Source organism: Periplaneta americana, chromosome 15 (genome assembly GCF_040183065.1).
Source record: "Periplaneta americana isolate PAMFEO1 chromosome 15, P.americana_PAMFEO1_priV1, whole genome shotgun sequence".
Taxonomy (NCBI): Eukaryota; Metazoa; Arthropoda; class Insecta; order Blattodea; family Blattidae; genus Periplaneta; species Periplaneta americana.
In genome coordinates, this window is record NC_091131.1 from 365,302 (window position 1) to 389,095 (window position 23,794).

General features: G+C 35.8%; 2 protein-coding genes across 3 annotated transcripts in view; one reads left to right on the forward strand and one right to left on the reverse strand.

Annotated features, from left to right (window-relative positions):
- Positions 1 to 2,659, reverse strand: part of LOC138715775 (tubulin alpha-1 chain-like) — a 35,278-nt gene extending 32,619 nt beyond the window's left edge. Inside the window, exon 1 of the mRNA XM_069848826.1 lies at positions 2,599 to 2,659. Coding sequence (XP_069704927.1) covers positions 2,599 to 2,610 — 12 coding nt within the window. The 5' untranslated portion in view covers positions 2,611 to 2,659. The remainder of the gene's footprint in view (positions 1 to 2,598) is intronic.
- Positions 1,580 to 22,412, forward strand: LOC138715777 (fatty acid-binding protein-like). 2 transcript variants are annotated; one of them, XM_069848833.1, is made up of 5 exons: positions 1,580 to 1,927; positions 16,682 to 16,762; positions 17,032 to 17,204; positions 18,321 to 18,425; positions 19,367 to 22,412. In XM_069848833.1, the coding sequence occupies exons 2-5, from the start codon at positions 16,693 to 16,695 to the stop codon at positions 19,427 to 19,429; spliced, it is 411 nt and encodes a 136-aa protein (XP_069704934.1). In that variant the 5' UTR covers positions 1,580 to 1,927; positions 16,682 to 16,692; the 3' UTR covers positions 19,430 to 22,412. The 2 variants fall into 2 exon arrangements, with proteins under 2 accessions (XP_069704934.1, XP_069704935.1); XM_069848834.1 differs by lacking the exon at positions 1,580 to 1,927 and adding an exon at positions 2,134 to 2,168.
- The last annotated feature ends 1,382 nt before the right edge of the window (positions 22,413 to 23,794 follow it).

Sequence of the window (23,794 nt, forward strand, 5' to 3'; positions counted from 1 at the left end):
ATGCCTGCCTTCATTTCGATTAAATATTGCGAAATGCTTGTACATTAGTTTATGCACGATTCAATAATTTTCAATTGCACCGCACGAATATTTAGATATGTTGAAATTATAGGTTATGTTTACTGTACCAGTTGCCTTTTTCTGTCTAATTTTAGTGGTCTCCAATGCCCTGTCACTACATATGTATGTTATGTCATATGGATATTATAGGTTATGTTTACTATATTTAACTTATATTCCTATATTCGCAATTATACATTATAATTAAACATAATGTCATGTGTGACACCCGTCACATTCTATTTGTCTATTTTAATACTACAATTGAGTACTGAATTATTGTATTTATCTACTACCTAAGAGACGAAGTAACACAATCGTACGTACACTAATTCCATAGGAGTGGTATGGTAAATTTTCTGTCTACAATTAAGGAAGGTAGATGTGCTAAATTAAAATCACAATATAAATCCGTTTTTATTGAACCGCAAAATAGCTTCCATTCTAAACTTGAAATGTTAACGCGAAGAGATTATGTTAACATGTAAAATTCTCTTCACATTAAAATAACACAGTTTTGTAATTATTTCTGCAACAAGAAGTAAACGGAACTTATGGACAAATTACACTAAATAAAGCTTAGCAATGATAAGCAATAAAGTTATAATATAATATTTCACTGAGCTCCATACACTGAAATAGAAAACCCGAACAAACATTACGACCTGGTCTAGATCGAAAAAGCATTGATTGTGCCGTATTTCGCATTGTCGTGAAAAGCTATGTAAACAGTGAAATGTTCGTTATCGGTTGTAATAACTGTAAATGGCTAAAATAAAATAATTTGAATAATAATATGGGACAAGGAGACGTTTGTAGTACTATGAAAAATAGGTTACAGTTATCCTTCCGAAAGATCCAGAGTTATCCTTCTTCCAAAGATATATATATATATATATATATAATGAAAATAATATATAAACCTTATGTATTTCATATTTAAGTAGTGGAAGGAAGGTGTTGTTTTTTTCAAAAGAACACGATATCGAAAGTATAATACATTTTATGGTCTGCTAGGGAAAGAGTCTGTGATGAAGCGATAGTAGCGATTCTGGTGGTGAGCAACTATCTATGGATGCATATTTCAACTGTCTGTGTTTGAATATTTATAAGCTTCGTGACTGTATATAGTAGAATGTGGTAATATCTTGTTATGTTTATAATCTTCGTACTCGATCAGTAATGCAAAATTAATCAAAGAATTTTCACGATACACAATGCTTATACTTTTTTTTTTTTTGTAAGAAGGGACATGATCGGAAAAACAACTGAATATCACATAGCGTGGTAGGCCTGTTGCTATGGTAACGGTTGAGTTGCCAAACTTACAGGTCCACATGGCGAGTGTTTAATAGCTCTCTTGGAAACATTTATTGTGCACACAATGTTAGCATTGGTACATTTCATCTTTGATTCTCTGTCGATTTTTGTATTGTTTTCTTACCTTCGCGTCAATTGCCAATGAATGTTTTAACGTCAGCTAGCTTCCATCAGCTGGCAGCTGGTAGTCATGTTGGCAACATGGTACTGTAGTTCCAAGCTCGGCCGCTTGACTGTTATGTCCCATCTTTCAAAAAAACAAGTATAGTAATGGAACTATTCATCATTTAATAGGACTGCGAGGCGAACGTAGCGGCAGAAATTGTCATGACGCTCAGAGACCCATTCTCGATCGTGCTATGTGCCAGCTTGTATATACAGTAATCTCGTAAGCAGCAGTGTGAATAGCGCTCGTTGAAGTGTCACGTTGTGCACTTGACCTCTATTATAACCATAGACAAATAAACTGTGTGTCTGTAACCGTCTTGTAGTGGGTGCCGAAAGAGTAGCGGAACTTAGCGTCGAAGACAACAACGTATGCACACATGTGCGTAATATTTTCTTTCTTTATCATGTTGATGATATTTGGTATTTCGTTGTCATCGGAACGGCATGGCTGAAAGCGGACACACCTGTCCTGTATATGATCTGTGGTACACAGTGTCCACACCTTTTCTCCACACTCCAGTATAACTTAGCTAAAAAAAAGTAGGCGTAATAGTATAATTTAGAAATATTTATTGAATATTGCCTAATTTACATGAGATACAATAGTTATTAGAAATATGGTGAGAAATATTTTATATTTATTGAATATTGTCTAATTTATATGAGATAAAAGAATTGTACATAAAACAAGGTGAAGGTTACTAATGAACAGACACTACACAAAATTGTTAAAATACCTTGAAAGTACCAAGGATTTATAGTATGGAGTAGCGGAAATTGGATGTGATCACTGGGAGAGCTGTATGTTCAGTCAGCCCGCCGGAAATACATAGGTTACCATACCAAATTCGTCGTGCGTGAACAACGCCATATTTCCTGAATGTGACGTAATTTTTGGGAGAGATTAATGGGGTTTTCAGTGTCGCTAACACCTTTCACGTAATACTACACACCAAATCTAACCTCTCACGTAATACTACACACCTAACCAAACCTAACCTGTCATAATACAACCTAATCTAACCTAACCTCTCACATAATATTACACACCTGTAGTAACATTCCTCACGTTTAGTATAGTTTCATTTGCAAATGTTGCCCTCCTTAATTTACGTACAGTGGCTGTAAATCTACGTCGTGTCGGGAGCCATCTAGTGGAAGAAATGGAATGTCAATGTGATGCCGGACAACTCGCCTCCATTCTCCATAATTACATTTATTTCATTGATAATATTGTGCAGAACAGCTACAGAAGCGATTTTAATTGTTCTTTTTTCTCAAAACTCTACATTTTTACCTCCTTTTTGGAAAGAACTTAGAAACAGAAGTAGGAAAGCAACGTAAATCGCAGCAACCAAACCTATTTTTTTTTGTCGAAACCCTAAATTTAACCCCTTACCATTCCCCCCCCCCCTACTGCAGTTATACAGTTTTTTTGCACACAACTATATAATCAATGTCACCAATATAAAAAACAACTCATCAGTGAGAAATGGTCGAAAGTTTCTCCAAGTAATCTACCCCAATAACCTAACCTAAATGTTAGTGGGGTTAGGAACCAATTCGGGGATTTTAACATATCAGTGTTTCTAACAGATTACACACAGATTAATTACTGAAATGTTTTGTGGGTCAATGTAGAGTATCCACCATCCACTAAACGAATATTTCACACTTTTATCACTGCCAATGCGCTATAAACCAATTTTCGGCAATCTAGTGTAAAAGACTGCCTACAGATATTTGGAAAGTTTCAGAGAAAATTCACAAATTCAATCTTCTAACACGATATTTTTGTTTTTAAATAATTAAGTAATTTGCTGGGAGACATCGTTAGATATAGACCACTCTTACACTAAACTGGAGTAATTTGAGCTTATTAATCAGATATGATTCTACTTACTGTTTTTTATACGCTCGCCTGTTATGTAATTTTTATTTTATACATATTTCATTGTTATTTCCCATCCAAAGATAATTAAGAGCGATGCACATGGGAGCAACTTATAAGAAATTATTTTCCTACACAATGCATGCTATAGGCACCGTGCATGCTCCTCTGGTGGCGACTGTTGTTATTAACTGAGGGACAGCAGCGATAGAGTTGTGCTTGAAGTGTATGAATATACTTAACATCTGAGGTTAAATGATTAGAAATATGGATGTTGTGTTCTTGAGTGTAGTAATGCTTATAGGAACACACCAACCGATATTGTTTTTATTCATTTCCAAAACAGAAAATTGAAGCGCAACGACGCTAATTGTAGATTCATGCAGTACGCAGACGAAATTAAATAAGGCTACACTTCTTGTAATCATAGTATTATTATATACTAGGCCTGATATAAAAAATAGAATGTATATAGTATTATGTTTATAAATAACCATTAAGTTAACAACGACAGGAATTTATCATTTAAATTTAAAAAAAATACATAATTACTGAGTTCTTTACATATATATTATGTATAATATTAGCAACAATAAATAATAATATACTTATTTTAAATGTATTCATATCGATATTTAATTCTTGATTTCAAGTGCTGATGGTTCACCTTGGAAACCAACACCCGCAGCAAAAATTTTCGGTATTCATTTTATTGGGAACGAGATCAGGACACCCCCAAAACTAGCAGACCGTTCCCAGTATTTTTATAAAAGAATACAAGAAAAAGACTGCCTCATCTCAACTAGGCCTATCTCCGGAAATGTACGAAAGAGACGCATAAAGAAGAAGAAAAGATGAAAATTTAAGTTTTATGGAAGGCGAATGCTCAACAAGTGTTATTTCGAAAAAATGAAGTAGCCATATAGGCAGAAGTAAATGAAACCATTGTTAGTGATTTTGTTTTTTCTTTCACAATTGAATTATGTGAATTGTCTACTCAAGTGTCCATTCCATTACATGCCGAACTGAAGTCACATAAGAAATGTTATGACAAGCGTTCAGGAACAGATGATATGTTTAATGAAATGCAAGGTTTCCGAAATTATTCTGCAATAAAATATGAGACAGAACTACCAGACTTAATGGCAGTGACATTTGTGGTTTCTAATATATGTATTGTTAAAATTGCTGCCAATTGAAACAATCATACCCGTAGAATCATAATAAGAAATATTTCCAATTCTATTATTTAACCCAAAAATAGCTACCATAGATAGTCTAAACGCCCCAAGATGTAGACCATACATATTATTTTTGCCATTTTCATTAGTGAATTTCACATCGAAAGCTTTCGAAAAATTCTGTCCAAAAGTAAGATTAGTAAAGAAAATCGTCTACTCATATTTTCCAATTAAAATGAAAACTGGATTGTCGTATTCTGCTATGAGGGTGATGTTCGGAGTTAATCGTACAATTATAATTATAATGTATTTTTACCGACACTTTAATGTTGACATCCACAATAACTGTAATTTTGGGTTTTGGCTAGCAGAGGAAGTATTCAGGAAACAATGCCTGCAATATTGAAAAACGTAGAGTGACAATTAATTGTTCAGAAGTGGAACAGCCCCCAATGTGGATCAGATGGTGGCCTTCAAATCTAAATGCTACCGAGCCAGATCGAGTGACACAGTCATAACAACTGATTGCGGGTTATTGACTTTATTAGAAGGTGGTGATGAAGTCAGGTTTTCCCGGAATAATAACAAACCTCTCTGATAAAGAGATCATTGTTGTTACTCCACCGTATCTGCACGATGGTAAATTAACAGCTGAAGAAGTCGAAACTACTTACAGCATTGCCAGTGTTCGAATTCATGTTGAAAGGTGCATTCAACGAATTAAAATATACAGTATAACATTTTACACAAACTATCAATTGAACTGCTTCCGCATTTTGATCTTGTTGTTTATTCAACTATCGAAAGAGAAGTCTGAACCTCATAAGTGATACCAACAAGGCACCACTTATGAGGCAACTAGGCTAGCATATCATGGGATAGAGTGGCCAGTTCCTTTTCCCTTCCATTGCACATATCGCCAACTAGCTACAAATTACACTAGTCAGACTTCATATACATACAAACAATATTGTTCTTCCTCTGACACATACCGTCAGTGAGATGTACTACCTGATAACAGATGTACATATCAGCCAGAATCTCAATCAAAGGTAGTATGTTGATGATATTGTTCATTATGTGTTGTGTTTTAGAGAATTTGCAGTCGCCCATTGTTCAGGAAGTGTAATTAAGACTACTTTTAGAATTAAATCACATTAAAATACGTAATTTATAGAGATATTATACACACAAATATTACACACGTCATGACATCAAATGTAAGTATATCAATGTTTTAGTAATATGACTGTTCACCCTCATTCATTGGTCTGAAATCTGATGTAAGTGCCAAACAACTTCACTGATATTTCAGGAACTTTGTAGTTACATTTTTACACTCCTCTAGCAGTACTGAACTTTCCACTGAGTCTATAAAATAATTACAGACTGGAGATGGATGGGTTTGCAGTGAAAGATCTGCTATTGGGCAGAACACTATGAATCAATGAACCCATTCTTACTAATATTACAATTTTTTATCTGCAGAAAGCCGCATGTAATTTCTATATCACACATGACTAGTGAATGACTGCGAGCCTGTAGTTAATTAGGATTTGAGACACTGCGCGGCGCTACCAGTACGATTTTGAGACCCATGCACGGTGCCTATATTCACATTGTTTTGAAATGATTAATCGAAGATGGTTTGCTCATTGTTTATTACACTCACATTTGTATGTAATTTCTATTCCATACGTTTTTTTTCTATCCCAAGATCATTTAGAATGGTGAATATTATTCATGCTTGTTTCCTGTATTTCTTAAAATAATGTTATGTGGCATGTTAGTTTTTATTTGTCGTTATTTACGTAAAAATGATGCTCCAAAAAATAAAAAATAATAATTTCGTACTCACTCCACATTCTATATATTCACATTTGTTTTTCAGTGATTTATTAAAGAATGTACCAGTATTTAAAAGACTAATAATTTAGAAACATGTTACCTAAATCATCCTTGTGCCAAAAGAGAATGCTCTCTGGACCAAATTGTCGTATTTTGCAGTGGTCGTCAGTACTCGCTGAAATGGGTAATAATATAATAATATAATTATGTTGTACGTAGCATTTAGAAACATGTTACATAAATCATCCTTGTGCCATAAAGAGAATGCTCCCTGGACCAAATTATCGTATTTTGCAGTGGTCGTCAGTACTCGTTGAAATGAGTAATAATATAATATAATTATGTTGTACATAGCAAGATCGATTATTCAATTGATAGGATATTTTATGAGGTTGTCATGACTGAGATCTATTGTCAATTGCTTTTATTTCTCAGAAAGCCTTGACTGACGGGTATATAAAAACCGGCGCTGTTAGGGGCGAAGGTCGGGGTTTGGGATGGCTCACAGGCAACAAGTTATACTAAATATGTTTAGTGTAAAACTGGCCTATGTCTCTATAGTGGGAGGGACATAAGTAACGTTCACCGTGTTGTGATATGTGTTGAAAATTGGTATATAGCGCTACATTGGCAGTACTAAAAGTGTGCAATATTCGTTCAGTGGCGAGTGGATACTCTACCTTGAATTAAACCAACACTTATAGCCTTATTTTTAAGTTAATGCACTAGTGTTGTAGATCTACATCAATTAGGCACTGAAAAAATTTGATAGATGTAGGCTATAAGCTTAATTTGAGTTGCGTTATTTCATGATTAAATGAAAGTGATAGATGGAATAATTGGTAATTTCCCAGAATGTGTCGCTTCATATGGACGAGTCTTACACTAAACCTTAACTTAGTGTATACTAAAACCCTAAACTAACCTAACCTTTTCGACAGGTTAGGTTAGGTTTTATTATACCTTGCATACACAAAGTTTAGGTTTAGTGTAAAACTGGTCTATATGCATCGACATATTCTGGGAAATTACCGATTAAATTTTAGGCCTACATACGGCACATATTACGTACCAATATTAATTCTGTAAGGTATACATTTTTTATTGCTTTTTTGAAAATAATCTTTATGTGCCCTGTTTTTATTTACGCAAACAATGATGCACAATGGGGGCCAATATAACAAATTATCTTCTTATACAATCGGAGTCATGTGGATATATTTGAGATTATATCAGCAACGCTGGTGTGCTGGAAGAATTATTTTATGTGCCATTAAATCTACAGACATTAGCCTGTCGTATTTAAGCACACTCAAATGCCATTAACCTGAGCCGGATCGACCCTGCAAACTCTGACACCGGCTGCGCCACCCAGACCAACTCATGCTGATGAGATATGTAATTTAAATACCATACTTAAGTTTGCTGGAGAAGTCCAGGTGCAACTTTCTGGACAATGGGGTGTTTGGAGATCTGGCCCGCACTAGCAAGAAAGCATCTTAAGTAACAGTATGGTGCAAGTCTCTGGACAGTGGGTGCTTAGAGGCCTGGACTGCAGCATTTAATACCAGTAGAGGTAGAGATTATTGTCTAAAGAGGTCGTATTTTGACATAATTAACAGTCATGTTTTACATTTAAATGGTGATCCGTTTGCCCGTGATGTCCGTTGTGGACAACATGATGGCAATACATCCACATTCATTACTACGTATAACACATGAATAGTTCTAGGTTATTTTATGGCAAGTATTGGGTGTCAGAAAGTCAAACCACACATTTAGTATTCCGTTCTATTCATAGTACTTACTTGCTTACTTATTGGCTTTTAAGGAACCCGGAGGTTCATTGCCACCCTCACATAAGCCCGCCATTGAACCCTATCCTGAGCAAGATTAATCCAGTCTCTATCATCATATCCCACCTCCCTCAAATCCATTTTAATATTATCTTCCCATCTATATCTCGGCCTCCCCAAAGGTCTTTTTCCCGCCGGCCTCCCAACTAACACTCTATATGCATTTCTGGATTCGCCCATACATGCTACATGCCCTGCCCATCTCAAGCGTCTGGATTTAATGTTCCTAATTATGTCAGGTGAAGAATACAATGTGTGCAGCTCTGCGTTGTGTAACTTTCTCCATTCTCCTGTAACTTCATCCCTCTTAGCCCCAAATATTTTCCTAAGAACCTTATTCTCAAACACCCTAATCTCTTTTCCTCTCTCAAAGTGAGAGTCCAAGCTTCACAACCATATAGATCAACCGGTAATATAACTGTTTTATAAATTCTAACTTTCAGATTTTTTGAAAGCAGACTAGATGACAAAAGCTTCTCAACTGAATAATAACAGGCATTTCCCATATTTATTCTGCGTTTAATTTCCTCCTGAGTGTCATTTATATTTGTTACTGTTGCTCCAAGATATTTGAGTTTTTCCACCTCTTCGAAGGATAAATCTCCAATTTTTATATTTCCATTTCGTACAATATTCTGGTCACGAGACATAATCATATACTTAGTCTTTTCGGGATTTACTTCCAACCCTATCGCTTTACTTGTTTCAAGTAGAATTTCCGTGTTTCCCCTAATTGTTTGTGGATTTTCTCCTAACATATTCACGTCATCCGCATAGACAAGAAGCTGATGTAACCCGTTGAATTCCAAACTCTCTCTGTTATCCTGGACTTTCCTAATGGCATATTCTAGAGTGAAGTTAAAAAGTAGAGATGACAATGCATCTCCCTGCTTCAGCCCGCAGTGAATTGGAAAAGCATCAGATAGAAACTGGCCTATACGGACTCTGCTGTAAGTTTCACTAAGATACATTTTAATTAATCAAACTATTTTCTTGGGAATACCAAATTCAATAAGAATATCATATAAAACTTCTCTCGTAACCGAGTCATACGCCTTTTTGAAATCTATGAATAACCGATGTACTGTACCCTTATACTCCCATTTTTTCTCCAATATCTGTCGAATACAAAAAATCTGATCAATAGTCGATCTATTACGCCTAAAACCACACTGATGATCCCCAATAATTCCATCTACATATGGAGTTAATCTTCTCAAAAGGATATTCGACAGAATTTTTATATATTGTCAACAAAAGTGATATTCCTCGAAAGTTACTACAGTTAGTCTTGTCCCCCTTCTTAAAAATAGGTACGATTATGGACTCCTTCCATTGTTCTGGTACAATTTCCTTTTCCCAAATTGCAAGTACAAGTTTATAAATTTCGCTAGATAATGCGCTTCCACCCTCTTGTATTAATTCTGCTGGAATTTTATTGATACCTGGAGACTTATAATTTTTTCAGATTTTCTATTGCAATTTCGACTTCAGAAAGTGTGGGTTCGGGTATAAATGGCTCAGCAGTTTGTATTTCAATTTCGTCCCGATCATTTCTATTTGGCCTATGTATATTTAGTAGTTGCCCAAAATAGTTTTTCCATCTGTTCAAGATTGAATGAGAGTCTGCAAGCAAGTCACCAATCTCATCCTTGATCACGTTTACCCTTGCCTGATATCCGTTTTTAAATTCCTTTATACCCTTATATAAATCTCGAATGTTTTTATTCTTACTATTTGTTTCTACCTCATTCAGTTTTTCCTTCAAGTAATCTCTCTTTTTATTCCTAAGTGTACGACTTGCTTCCTGTCTTTCATTGAAATAATTATCTCTATTCTCCTCAATTGGATCCTGTAAGAATTTCAATTTTGCCTGTTTCCTTCTATCTACTACAATGGAACAATCTTCATCAAACCACGGTTTCTTTTTCTTAGTTTCATGATAGCCTATGCTCGCAAATCAAAAGAAAATGGTGCCTCCTTTGGTCTAGTTGTTCTATAGAATTACCACACTTTTATTCACTATTTAAGGCATCATAAAATGATCTGTAGTTCTTTGCATTAAATCTGCTTTTACACAAGAGTCGTCTGATATTGATATTTAGGTTTAGAAAATCGTTGCAGGCCTTCTTCAAATTGAAATTATTTGTTCGCCTTTCCCTGCATTACATTTGCTGATAATAATAGAAGGATGTTACCTGATAAATGGAATTTATAGCAATATTAGATTTAATTGTAATTACAAGTTATTTTCTAGGATGGATATTAGCGAATGTGTGCATTTCTCTAAGGTTAGAGTTCAGGTTAGTTGTGTGTGTATTAATCGAAAATTAGGGGCTAATTAAGGGTGTATATTCATTAAAAAGCTTGAATGTGTTCAGAGAAAATCCACAAACTATTAGGGAAAACACAGGAATTTTACTTGAGGCAAGCAAAGAGATAGGTTTGGAAGTTAATCCCAAAAAGACAAAGTATATAATTATGTCTCGTGATCAGAACATAGTACGAAATGGAAATATACAATTAGGAAATTTATCCTTTGAAAAGGTGAAAAAATTCAAATATCTTGGCGCAACAGTAACAAATATAAATGACAGTTGGGAGGAAATTAAACGCAGAATAAATATGGGAAATGTCTGTTAGTACTTGGTTGAGAAATTTGTCATCCAGTCTGTTTTCAAAAAAGCTGATAGTTAGAATTTATAAAACAGTTATATTACCGGTTGTTCTGTATGGTTGTGAAATTTGAACTCTCACTTTGAGAGAAGAACAGAGGTTAAGGATATTTCAGAATAAGGTACTTTGGAAAATATTTGGGGCTAAGAGGGATGAAGTTACAGGAGAACTGAGAAAGTTACAGAATGCAGAACTGCACACATTGTATTCTCCACCTGACATAATTAGGAACGTTAAATCCAGAAGTTTGAGATAGGCAAGGCATGTGACATGTATGGGCGAAGTAATTCAAAGAAGAGCAATCAAATTGTTACATGAACTGCCATATTTAGCACCATCAACTGAAGTGCATAATGTTACAAAAAATTCTTCCATTGAAATATACATGGGTTGTAAATAAAGTAGCGACAACACTGCCGGGAATGGGTCATGCTCATTCACATGCGATAGGAGACAACTGGTGATCGTAGTTGTAGACATTCTCGATGTATTGAATGATAAAACTGGTTGCTATGACAACATGTTATTGTGCGTGGTTAAATGTAAAGCACTATTTTTAACTGTTCTAAAGCATGTTTACTAAACTTGAGCAGCGATCATGGATAAAAGTCGAGGTAGCCTGTGGTAGAAATGCATGCCAATGTCATCAAGAGTTACTTGAAGCTTGTGCAACAATGCACTACAGTATCGGATGGTTGCAAGATGGGTCTCTGCATTTCGTACTGGTTGGAATGTGGCTCGCACAGGTCGTCTATCCATTTGTGACCAACAAATGGAGTTGGTGCGAGGTCTCCTTGCTGTTGAACATCGCTGGACTGTACGAGAATTAGCCATCAAAGTTGGACTTGGTCATCAAACTGTGAGGCACATACTCTTAGAGGCAAGAGGTTTCCAGATGTTGCATCAGTGCTTGATGCAGTAGACCAGTCCATCAGAGAGATCAACAGAAACAACCTCGCTGATGGCATTTAACGGTTACCACGGATTTGGCAAAAGATACAGGAACACGCTGGTGATTATATTGAAGGGATGTAAATGTATTTTCCATGTAAGTTCAATAACATGTTCTTGCTGTCTATATTGCCACTACTTTTGTTTACAACTCTCGTAATATTAAAGAAATCCATGTGTCTTTTATGCTTAAAGTATTAAAGAGAAAAATACATTATAATTATAAATTCAAAATCAGTGCAGAAATTCATGGATATGAAACAAGATCAAACAGACAATTGAGGTTGACAACACCAAATACAACAACATTTGGAATTAAATAATTTTTAATGTAGCATCAAAAGAATATAGAGTAAAGGTTGGTAATATTGTGATAGTTCCTTCTGGGAATTTATTACAATTTTACTGAGCGAGAGGAAGATTGGTTTCTTGCGTCAATGTATTAAGGGACTGTTCGTGGATAAGTTTCTGCACAAAACCAATCCTTCCCTCGCTCAGTAAAATTGTAATAATTTCTCAAAAAGAACCTTCACAGTATCACTCGTATCACAATATTACTAACCTTTACCCTAATTCATTACCAAATTTTATGAGATTGAGTAATTATTACGAACAGGTTTACAATGCAATATTACATCTTCCTGTGACCAATGTCCTACATTCTTATTCTTTTCCTCCAATTTGCTCTGTCTTCCCAATCCTGTTCTTGCAGCTCTTTAACTATGAGTGCTGCTCAAGAGTCTTATAATAAATACAATATTGTACACAATATGGGAATCTTGTGCTTCATGATGCAACTGCGTGTCACCTCAGACCTATGATATTCTGCAAAATAACTTTGGTCATTAAACACACTGAATTTTGCAACAGTAAGATTTACAATACATTCAGCATTTATTTTGTTTATTTACTGAAGCCATTGTACAGTCACAGAAGAAAAAACTGGCCGATGAGCAGCAAAACTCATAATGTGACTTATGCCGGTTTTGTTGTGATTATCATAGTACTTCCCCTCGAAGTTGCTGGGCTAGGAGGAAGAGACTTTCGGACTGTCTAATAGGGACACTATTGACTTCCCCTCGTAGCTGTTGCGCTACAAGAGACTGGCTTTGGGAATGGTTTTGTTTACATTCTACAATATACTGTATTTGTGTAATTGCAACATTGGTTGTGTTTTAGTCGACATATAGAAAGTTGTTTTGCCATTGCTGATATAAGGAATGTTGTTAATGTCAGTTTCATTCCCTCTGTTTGTCTCTATTCACTCTACAAGCATACTGTGTTTATGATTTATGACTACTGTATATTTCGTGTTCTTTCTAGAGTCTTAGACATGTGATCCTTTCCATATCTACCAACAGATTTTGTCTATAAATAGCCACAACCACTTCGAAAATCATCATTAGTATTTCAGTTCAGTAGCTATGGACGTCAAAGCCAAAGTAATTGCACTGATCGAGGAAGGCGAATTTAGCGCGGCGCAAGCTGGAGAACGGTATGGAGTTGTGAGTAGAACAGCGTCCATGTGGTGGGCGCAGTATCAGGAGTGAGGATACATAACTCGTAAACCTGGTAGTGAAAGACAATACCACAGAAAGATCTTATGTTAATAGACACGCTCCATTTCACACTTCCAAAATGCTTGTTGCTGGCACGGGATTTCCTGCTTCTAACAAAATGGCTCGTAAAAGGTTCAGTAGTGCCAATATTGTGCCAAGAAGAGCAGCGGTGAAGGGAGTTCTGACTGAAGACCATCGAATTGATCGTGTCACATTTTGCCAAATTCATTACAACTATCCATGGCAAGAGATCATCTTTTCGGATGAGAAGGTGTTTATGAACCACAGCACAGAGCCAGTGCAAGTATATCAACTGAAACGATCAAAGACATTTGACCCTGACTATGTGGTCCAGAGGCTATGCAGTGATCATTTGTCCATGTCGGTTTGGAGATGGATTTCTGGTTATGGTGGTGGCGCACTATGGAGGATTCATGGGCATATGAATGGGCATCAGTACAGCAATATACTGGAAAATGTGAAGCTACCTAGTGCTCGTGTGTTTCAGCCCGAAAACAAAATAAAATTCCAACATGACTTGTCTTTGGTACATACATGCATCTCTGTGCAGCGTTGGTTCAACATTCACAGGGATGCTGTCATAGAGGTTCCATGGTTAAATCTCATTTAAATGTGTGGGTGGAAGTGCAACGCGGTGTTAATGAGCAACTACAGAGTTGGAATCCTAGAAATGCAGATGAATTGTAGGTTCTCGTTGCATCGTTGGATAGATAGGATATATCCAAATCCTTGTTAATTCTGTAAGTAGAAGAATGGATGCAGTGATCAATGCCAATGGTTTCTGGACAAGCTATCAACTGTTGTATATCACTAGAGCTACATAGGAAGAAGAACATTTAATTCGTGATAAAAGGAACATTCAGTATTAATTATTTTACTTCAGGAATGCATATTTTTCTTTAATTTCAGAAGAAAAGTAAATACCGTAGGCTTAGAAATAGAATAAATAAAACGTTCTAGTAAACCACTAGAACCACTTATATTATCAAACATTTTCCTAAATCGCACAAAAATTATTTCTAACTAACAAATCTATTTATGTTTCTCTTCCCTCATTATTATTAATTGTTTACCTAAATTAAATTTTATTTATTTATTTATTTCAACTTATTCGAATGTTCACTTATATCATTTGTATTGGATTACCTTTATCAATTTATATTTAATCTACTTTATCTATATCGAATTATAACTAAGTTCCTGTGTATTGTATCTATCTCAATTTTGTTTGCTCTTCGTCAGATTGGCAGTCTGTTTTGCCAGGAAGATATTAAAATACAAATAAATCATAAATAAACGGAGTATGTCTACAGACTAAAGAGAGACGAACAGAGGAGATGAAAATTAAATCAATAACATTCCTCATACCCACAATGGTAAAAACAATGAAATAACAAATTCTCTATGTCGACAAGAACACAAGAGTTTCAACCTTATAGAATGTGACGAGAAACAGTCCGAAAGCCTCTTCCTTCTAGCCCAGCAACTTCGAGGGAAGTAAACAGTATCCCTCTTGGACAGTCTGTACTGTGGTAATCACAACAAGTAACATTACGAGTTTTGCTGCTCATCAGCCAGTTTTTTCTTCCGTAACTGTAAAAAAGGTCATTCAGTAGTTATTCACTAGGCCTAGTCTTAGAAACAAAAACGAGGGGGAGAGGTGAAAAATAATTAAAATCCAGAGTCAAAATTTTCATAGCATTAAATATCTGTATATAATGCATATAGAGTGTTAGTTGGGAGGCCGAGACGTAGATGGGAGGATAATATAAAAAATGGATTTGAGGGAGATGATGGTAGAGACTGGATTAATCTTGCTCAGGATAGATGGCTTGTGTGAGGTGGCAATGAACTTCCGAGTTCCTTAAAAACTGTAAGTATAAGTACAGGGTCCGGCATTTGATTTTCAGCAGGCTGTTGTAAAGGGACTGTAAGGTTTAAAATTTAAGAAATAACGCAGTATGTAGCTTGAGTAATGCAATTTATTAGAATGTCTTAATTTTTTTTAAATTACACTTTCAAGTGATCCCCTTGGTCTCTTATGAGCTGTTGTAATCTTACACGAAAACTGTTCATGACACTTTGCAGTAAACCTGGGGTTTGCACTTCAGCCTGTAGCCTGTTCTTCAGACCCTGGATAGAGTGTGGTCTGGTTTGAAACACTCTTGCTTTGAGGGTAATCGTATGGTGTGCTGTTTCTGCTACAGTCATAATTGGTCCCTATTTTTTCGAAGATGGAAATGAGAGAGCTGTTACGATGAATGGTGGACAGTATTGACAGATGTTACAGACCATATAGAGGCGCACTAAACAGGGATGACATGTGGTTTCAACAAGATGGGGCTACGGCCCATACTGCCAGAGACACACTGCGATTGTTGAGAAATTTCTTCCCAGGACGCATAATTTCTCGGTTTGGAGATATCAATTGGCCGGCTTGATCCCCAGATCTAGCAGTGCCTGACTTCTTTTTGTGGGGACACTCTATCCAGGGTCTGAAGAACAGGATACAGGCTGAAGTGCAAGAAATCAACGAAACCCCAGGTTTATTGCAAAGTGTCATGAACAATTTTCGTGTAAGATTACAACAGGTCATAAGATACCAAGGGGATCACTTGAAAGTAATTTTCAAAAAATGAAGACATTCCAATAAATTGCATTATTCAAGCTACATACTGTGTTATTTTTAAATGTTTAAACCTTATAGTCCCTTTACAACAGCATGTTGAAACTCGTCAGAACCCAATGTCGGACCCTATATGTTACTATGCAGTTGAACTCCAAAGAAAGGTTTCAGAAAATTGTTAATATACAAATGTTTTAAATATGTTGGTCGAATTGGCAATAGTGTGATGATGCTTTGGAGAAATAAGTTTCAGGATTTGCCGTGGGATTTCCTGACATTCGCCTTACAGTTGAGACACACGTTTAAAAAGAGCCTGAATCAATGTTACATTAAACACTGTTTAAAACAAGTGGAGTACAGTGTTATCCAGAGAATTGCTGTCTTACGTAAAGTTAGATGCTGCAAGTCTGTGTTAAAAAATGGCATCTTTGTAGTGACTTTGCAAGACTGAGCTGAAGTGATATTTACACAGTGTAAATTAGTTACTGGTATATGATTAGTTTTGTGTTGTTATTTCATACCAGAATAACAGAAGATGGCTCAGCTGATCGGAAAGTACCAGCTAGAGAGGAACGAGAACCTGGATGGTTACTTCAAAGCACTTGGTGAGTAATGGATGGAAGTTAGAAGTTCGGCTGTCATATTTGTTAGAATTTTAAGAATATTAGCTTCCTTTAAAAACCTTACATAATTAAACAAGGAAGGATATAACCAACAGAACAAATGGCAAAACATTTAATAGGGGAAAGTCATCATCTTGTCCATAATTTCAAAATTTGTGTATCTGCAATTTGTATTAATATGGTTTGGTCTTTAAACAATAAATTAAAATATCGAACACAATATTCACTTTTTTCTGCAAAATTGCTTGCAGGTGTGCCTTTCGTGGCTCGTAAGATGATGGCTGCTACCACGCCAGTTGTGGAGATCTCCCTGAACGATCACATCTGGACCATTAAGACATCGACAATGATTCGCACCACTGAACTACACATTAAGGCAGGCGAAGAGTACGAAGAAGTTATGCCATCTGGGGATGTACTTAAAGTAAGAGCTCAGAATGATTTGTTGAGTGTGGAGCAAAATGAACCCATTAGAAAATTAGAATGTATGTATACAATTTACTATATTCAAAATCTGCTATAAAGTACACCCTGATTGAAAAATATCTTTATATTTTCACATTGTTATAATTTTGTAATGAATTGGAATAACGTAACTTACTATACCAGAATGGAAAGAGCAAATATCCAAGTTTACTTTTGTATTGTACATGGCATAATAAGTTCCTGCTATACATGAGCAAGCATGTCCACATGTCAGCAATGCGTTGTTGCAGCTCTGGTATGCCTTGTGGTATTGGTATCCTTATAATACCCCCACAGGTAGAAGTCATGACGTTATGTCCGGTGATCGTGGTGGCCAAATGCGGAAAGCTAGATCTTTATGTGCGGCACATTCAATCCACCAGCATGAAAAATATTGATTCAGTTACTTCCATACATTATGAAAATGAAACAAACAATTGTTTCAATAGCTTTTGTCTCAAATTACCAGCTATAGCGAGTGCATTACAAAGTTATGGCATTGTAAAACTGTGAAGATCTTAATGAATTATGGTGTTTGTTCTGCCACTAGATGACATAGTCGAATAATCATTCTAATGAAACATCTGTTGCGTAACTGACTGCAACACTCAACATCAACATCATTGGCAACAAGTTTGTTTGAAAGTTATCTTGGAAATATCATAGAAAAATTGTTCACTCCCTTACCCAAGAAATGTGATGGTTTCATATAAGGTTGCGAATAATTGTCAATGAATTTCGCATTTCATTTGACTAAGTTGACATGCATGCTGTATAAAATTCTCGTAGGACATCAGTCATAGCAGTATTGCTTGCAGTCACTTTTCTCGTAGATTGATTTTTTCTGTTCTTGATTTAAAAAATTGAATTATGTGGATACGAATATTTGTGATTAAACTGGTTTGGTGTGACAATGTAAGTCCAAGCTTGTGATGTATCTCACTCCTGCTTCTACTCTTCACCTCTTCCTTTTTCTGCCCGTGCATGCGGGTGTGTGTGTGTGTGTTTTATAATTATCACTTATCTTTGTGGAATTTGCTATTCCTTCTATGCATCATGTTGGTACATTTTCCAGAGTGTCCTGTCTGTGGAGGATGACAGACTTGTTGCTGTATCGAAAGTCCCGGATGGCAGCCAGACCACAAGGACGTACAGCATAATCGATGCTGGCATGCTGCTGGTAAATGGTGCCACTTTATGTATAATGTAGGGTGTGTCAGTGGCCAGCCCAAGCCTTTGAAGGCTCATCCTTTTTTATTACTGGAAGTCAATTGCTCACATGCCAATAAATTATTGATATCCAGTCGTATAGGTACCAATAGGTGATATATCTATATTGTCGGCCTGGGTAGTGTAGTCGGTATAGTGCTGGCCTTCTGTGCTCGAGGTTGCAAGTTTGATCCTGGTCCAGATCGATGGCATTTAAGTATATTTAAATGCGACAGGCTCATGTCCGTAGATTTACTGGCATGTAAAAGAACTCCTGCAGGACAAAATTTTGGCACACCGGCGATGCTGATATAACTTCGGCAGTTGCAAGCGTCGTTAAATAAACCATATTTTTTTTTCCAATTATATAAGTACGAATAATGATTAGAGTACTCTTTATTTTTCAACATCTGAGCGATATTTTTTGTTAGTTTTGAAAGTAGGCTATAAAAAGAAAACAATAAAATATAATTTGTTGCAAAAGAATTAAACTTTGTAGAATTACCACTGTTTGTTTACAGCATTTGAAGACTGATGATGAATTCTTACAGTTTTGTAAGTTGCTATAATTACAGCATTTCCTACTGTTAACTAGTCACTATACTATAAGACCTCCTAGCCATAACAAAAATATATATTTTCTATCAGAGAAGTAAAATCATGAAAGAAATTGTCCTTACTCCTACTGAAAAAGACTCATAAAGAGGATGAAAGATTTTCGTGACAAGATGATTGAAGGTTTTACATCGTGTGTTTGGCCTTAATGAGTTCTTTCGTCGAAATAATATTGTACAAGATGGTATAAAAATTTTTCTTCTAAACACAGTTATCACGAAAGCTAAAATTTCGTATGATCAGAAGGTTGCAATATGCACACGTGAGCTGTCCTTTTCACATTGTTCTATGTTTCAGACGCTGGTGCATGAAAAGAGTGGGGAGACAGCAAAGCGATACTTCAAGAGGTTGTCACAGTAGTGTGGAGATATTTCTTCAAGATTCATAGAACTGTGCCAGACATAGAGAACTATCTAATTTAACCTAAACATGTATCAGCACATTAAGAAATAGGCAATATCCATATTGTGAAGCAAGAACGGAGGTAACTTCATTGTTAAATACACATATTGCACTCGAGTATTTTCTAAGTAAAAGAATGCCACAGTGTGCATCCTCTGAGCCGAAAATTCTGGTTCATATGATGATGAAATATTTGCTTTGCTTTTCTGTTTACTTATTATAGTCTATACTGAGAAGGGATTAAAATTTGTAACCTGTTATGAACCGTGCTACATATCTCGAAGCATTTTGCCCGCTCAACTGTCATGTGCCTCATTGTACAGACTAGAGGGACAGGGAACAAACTGTATACAATCTGTGCCAGTCACTTCTTCACATTATGTACCTGTGTGAACTTCGAAGTTGAATTTCAGGAAGAAGCATGGTGGGGCTGATAAAATTAAAAATATGCAGCTAAGGTCATGCTTTCATAAATTGAGTATGATGGGAGGCTGATTTACGGAACTTTACAAATGATGCTATAGTGATTACAGCGACATGTAATTTTAAATTAAATGAAGCCAAACTAGCCATATTATACATTTGTAAAATAAGGAGCACAGTATCAAATTTCACAACATGTTAATCTATGTGAAAACTTCAACATCCACCAAGTCCAAACCAAATAGCTTCCAGAATGCCAGACTCATTCTGCCATATTTGCTGGAGAACCAGGGATCAATGAAGACGAGATAATGATCGAACCAGAATACATATTTCTTCAAGAAAATTCTTCAACAATTTGTACAAGTTAGATACCTACCTATCATATGATTTGATATAGGCAAGTTTTAGGGGCCTGAAGCTTCTCACTCATTCATACAATTGACATGAACAGTGTTTCTTCAAATGGTACTACAGATTTTAGCTTAATAACGTTTTTTTTTTCTGGCGACTCCCCCCTCCCACCCCAGCAGATAACCACTGTATCTTGATGTTGTTTTTGGGAATAGCTGGTAGTGCACTAGCGACCTTGATTTCATTGGTTCATTGCTAACATGATTGTGTGTACTGGCTGCAAATCATTCAGTTCTCCCTTTATTTCTGTGAGGTTTCGTGCCTGTAGAAGAAATAACAGTAACACATACTTCTGGATACACATGCCCATCTCACTGCTCTCCTTATAATCATACTTACGTACACTGCTGGACACACTTCTCCCTCTTACTGCTCTTATAATCATACTTACGTACACTACTGGACACACTTCTCCCTCTTGCTGCTCTTATAATCATACGTACACTACTGGACACACTTCTCCCTCTTGCTGCTCTTATAATCATACGTACACTACTGGACACACTTCTCCCTCTTGCTGCTCTTATAATCATACGTACACCACTGGACACACTTCTCCCTCTTACCGCTCTCCTTATAATCATACTTACGTACACTACTGGACACACTTCTCCCTCTTGCTGCTCTTATAATCATACGTACACTACTGGACACACTTCTCCCTCTTACCGCTCTCCTTATAATCATACTTACGTACACTACTGGACACACTTCTCCCTCTTACCGCTCTCCTTATAATCATACTTACGTACACTACTGGACACACTTCTCCCTCTTACTGCTCTTATAATCATACTTACGTACACTACTGGACACACTTCTCCCTCTTACTGCTCTTATAATCATACTTACGTACACTACTGGACACACTTCTCCCTCTTACCGCTCTCCTTATAATCATACTTACGTACACTACTGGACACACTTCTCCCTCTTACCGCTCTCCTTATAATCATACTTACGTACACTACTGGACACACTTCTCCCTCACTGCTCTCCTTATAATCATACTTATATATACTGCTGGATACACTTCCCCTTCTTAATGCTCTCCTATAATAATATCAATATCAATACCTAATTCCGTTGTGTTGTTGTGATTCTAATTCAACACTGCATTCACGTAAGTGTAATTTAATATATAACTAGTGGGTCTACTTGGTATGAGACATGCACGTGGCTAATGGACAGAAATATATTTCTTAGAGTTCAGATTTTTATTGAAATACCCAAAACAAGAAATAGCATGGTAGTGACTTAGGAGTACATATTTTTAAGTAGGGTATACATATCTAAGTGGTACTGTGTTTTCGGAATTCATACTAATCAATTCACGTGATGAAACAAAATACATTTTCAGGTTATATCTCGTGAATTGTTAACTGTTTAGTCAAAGCAGTGAATTTCATGTTGTCAGACAGAATAAATTTTACTATTATATTACACTAATCTACTAATTACCAACATAAAGTGCGAGAAGGAAAGTATACTGTTTCACAAATTACTGAACCTTTAGAGAGCACCTCCCAGCATAATGATGAGTTATGATCAATAAGCAAGACATTATTATTATTAATCAATAGTAATATTATGCAGTGCATGGCATTGTGACTTCACCCTCTTTGGTGACATCTGGTGTAAGTTGGCATGATCCTCAATATAGCCCACCAGTAATGCATTTGTAAATATGTTGGGGACTAAATACCGAAGTTTTTATCTTTAGTATTTTGACAATAATTTCGTTTTTTTAGATTAACCCTTTCTCTTGTCTTTGTGCCAGGATACTAGAATAGCTTATTGTCCTTTGGTTAATAACAATGATGCTGAGTGTCACTGTTGTTTTGTATCTCTATTTGTTGTATATGTTTTTACTTTTTGCATCATTTAATGTGTTAGACTAATTTTTATTATTTTCAATTTTCTACTTGTACGTTTAGTTGTTTTTTTGTCATATTCATTCTGTCACTTGTTATTACAGTAGATTAATTCCATTGTAGTATAATTATTTTTTCTTGTAGTTGTATTGCATTGCTGGTGGTGTGGAAGAGAAGGCCTGATGGCCTTAACTCCACCAGAGTAAATAAATAAATACCGGTAATTGAAATATTCGTTTCCTTGCCAGTATTTCAGTTGTGTACTTCTAAAACCCCGTAAGTCCAATTTTTCCCGAACGTTGAAATCTGTGTAGCTATATTTTCAAAACGCGTCTGCCAATAACACCGCATAAGTCTGCGTATGTTTCCATATTTCATAAATAACAATGCATAACAGTTGTTAGCTGGGGGATAAAAAGAATAAGAAGTTATTTTGCTCTCTTCAAGGCTACACTTTCCTCAAATGCAGTTGTCGGCTTGGGTAGCATAGTCAATATAGCGTTGGCGTTCTGTACTCGAGGTTGCAGGTTCGATCTCAGCCCAGGTCGATGGCATTTAAATGTGTTTAAATTCGACACGCTCATGTCAGTAGATTTACTGGCATGAGAAAGAACTCCTGCGGGACAAAATTCCGGCACATCAGCAAAGCTGATATAACGTATGCAGTTGCAAGTGTTGTTAAATAAACCATAATTTAAATTTTTAATTTAATCAAATGCAGTTACGAGATTTTAAAAATAAGCCAACGATTTTTTCATATAACTGCAAGTTCGATTATTTTAAAATTAAATATAGTTCACTGGGGATTCTGCAAAAATTAAATCTTTTAATTGATTTATTTATAAATGTATTCCATTAAATTTATTTTAATTTAATTACATATTACATATACACAACCTCGTATTTAGGTAGTGCTATGCCCACGAGCCGAAAGCAATTTTGCGCCCCTACCTATTTATGCAAAAGATTTAGCAGTGGATCTGTAAAAAGAGTGGCATATAATAATTTAACATATACTACTATTGAGGCATCTGCGGAATGGGAAAATATCGAAAATTTATTTTCAACTTGTTTTCTCTTTCCTTAAAATTTTGCTGTCCCTACGAATTTGCCACCTGGGCCCACATCCATATAGGCGATGAGTAATAAATAGAATCCCGTGTGTGTGTTTTTTTGTTTTGTTTTATTTCATCATACAACATGTCCCATTACACAGAGTAATACTACATGCCTTGGTTTTCTTATTAGGATTTTATAAATATTTTTCTTATTTATATACTATGCAGTAATAATGGTTAATGTTCGAAAGTTTGGCCAGTTTTATAGTTCACATTCATAAATAATAACTTATTGTTGTAGTCAAAAAAAATGTATATAAACACATCCGTTATCTTATCATTTGATAAACACATCCGTTATCTTATCATTTGATAGCTCCAACTTATACCTTACTTTCAAATTACATTAAAAAAAAAAGCCATTTATAAATAGTACCAGCATATATACAAGCTGACTACTTATAAGGAAATAGCAGATATTATAGGAGCAGTCACTTAAACAAATCTATTTCCCCTACAATAGTGATTGGCCCCATTACTAAATAACCGCTAGA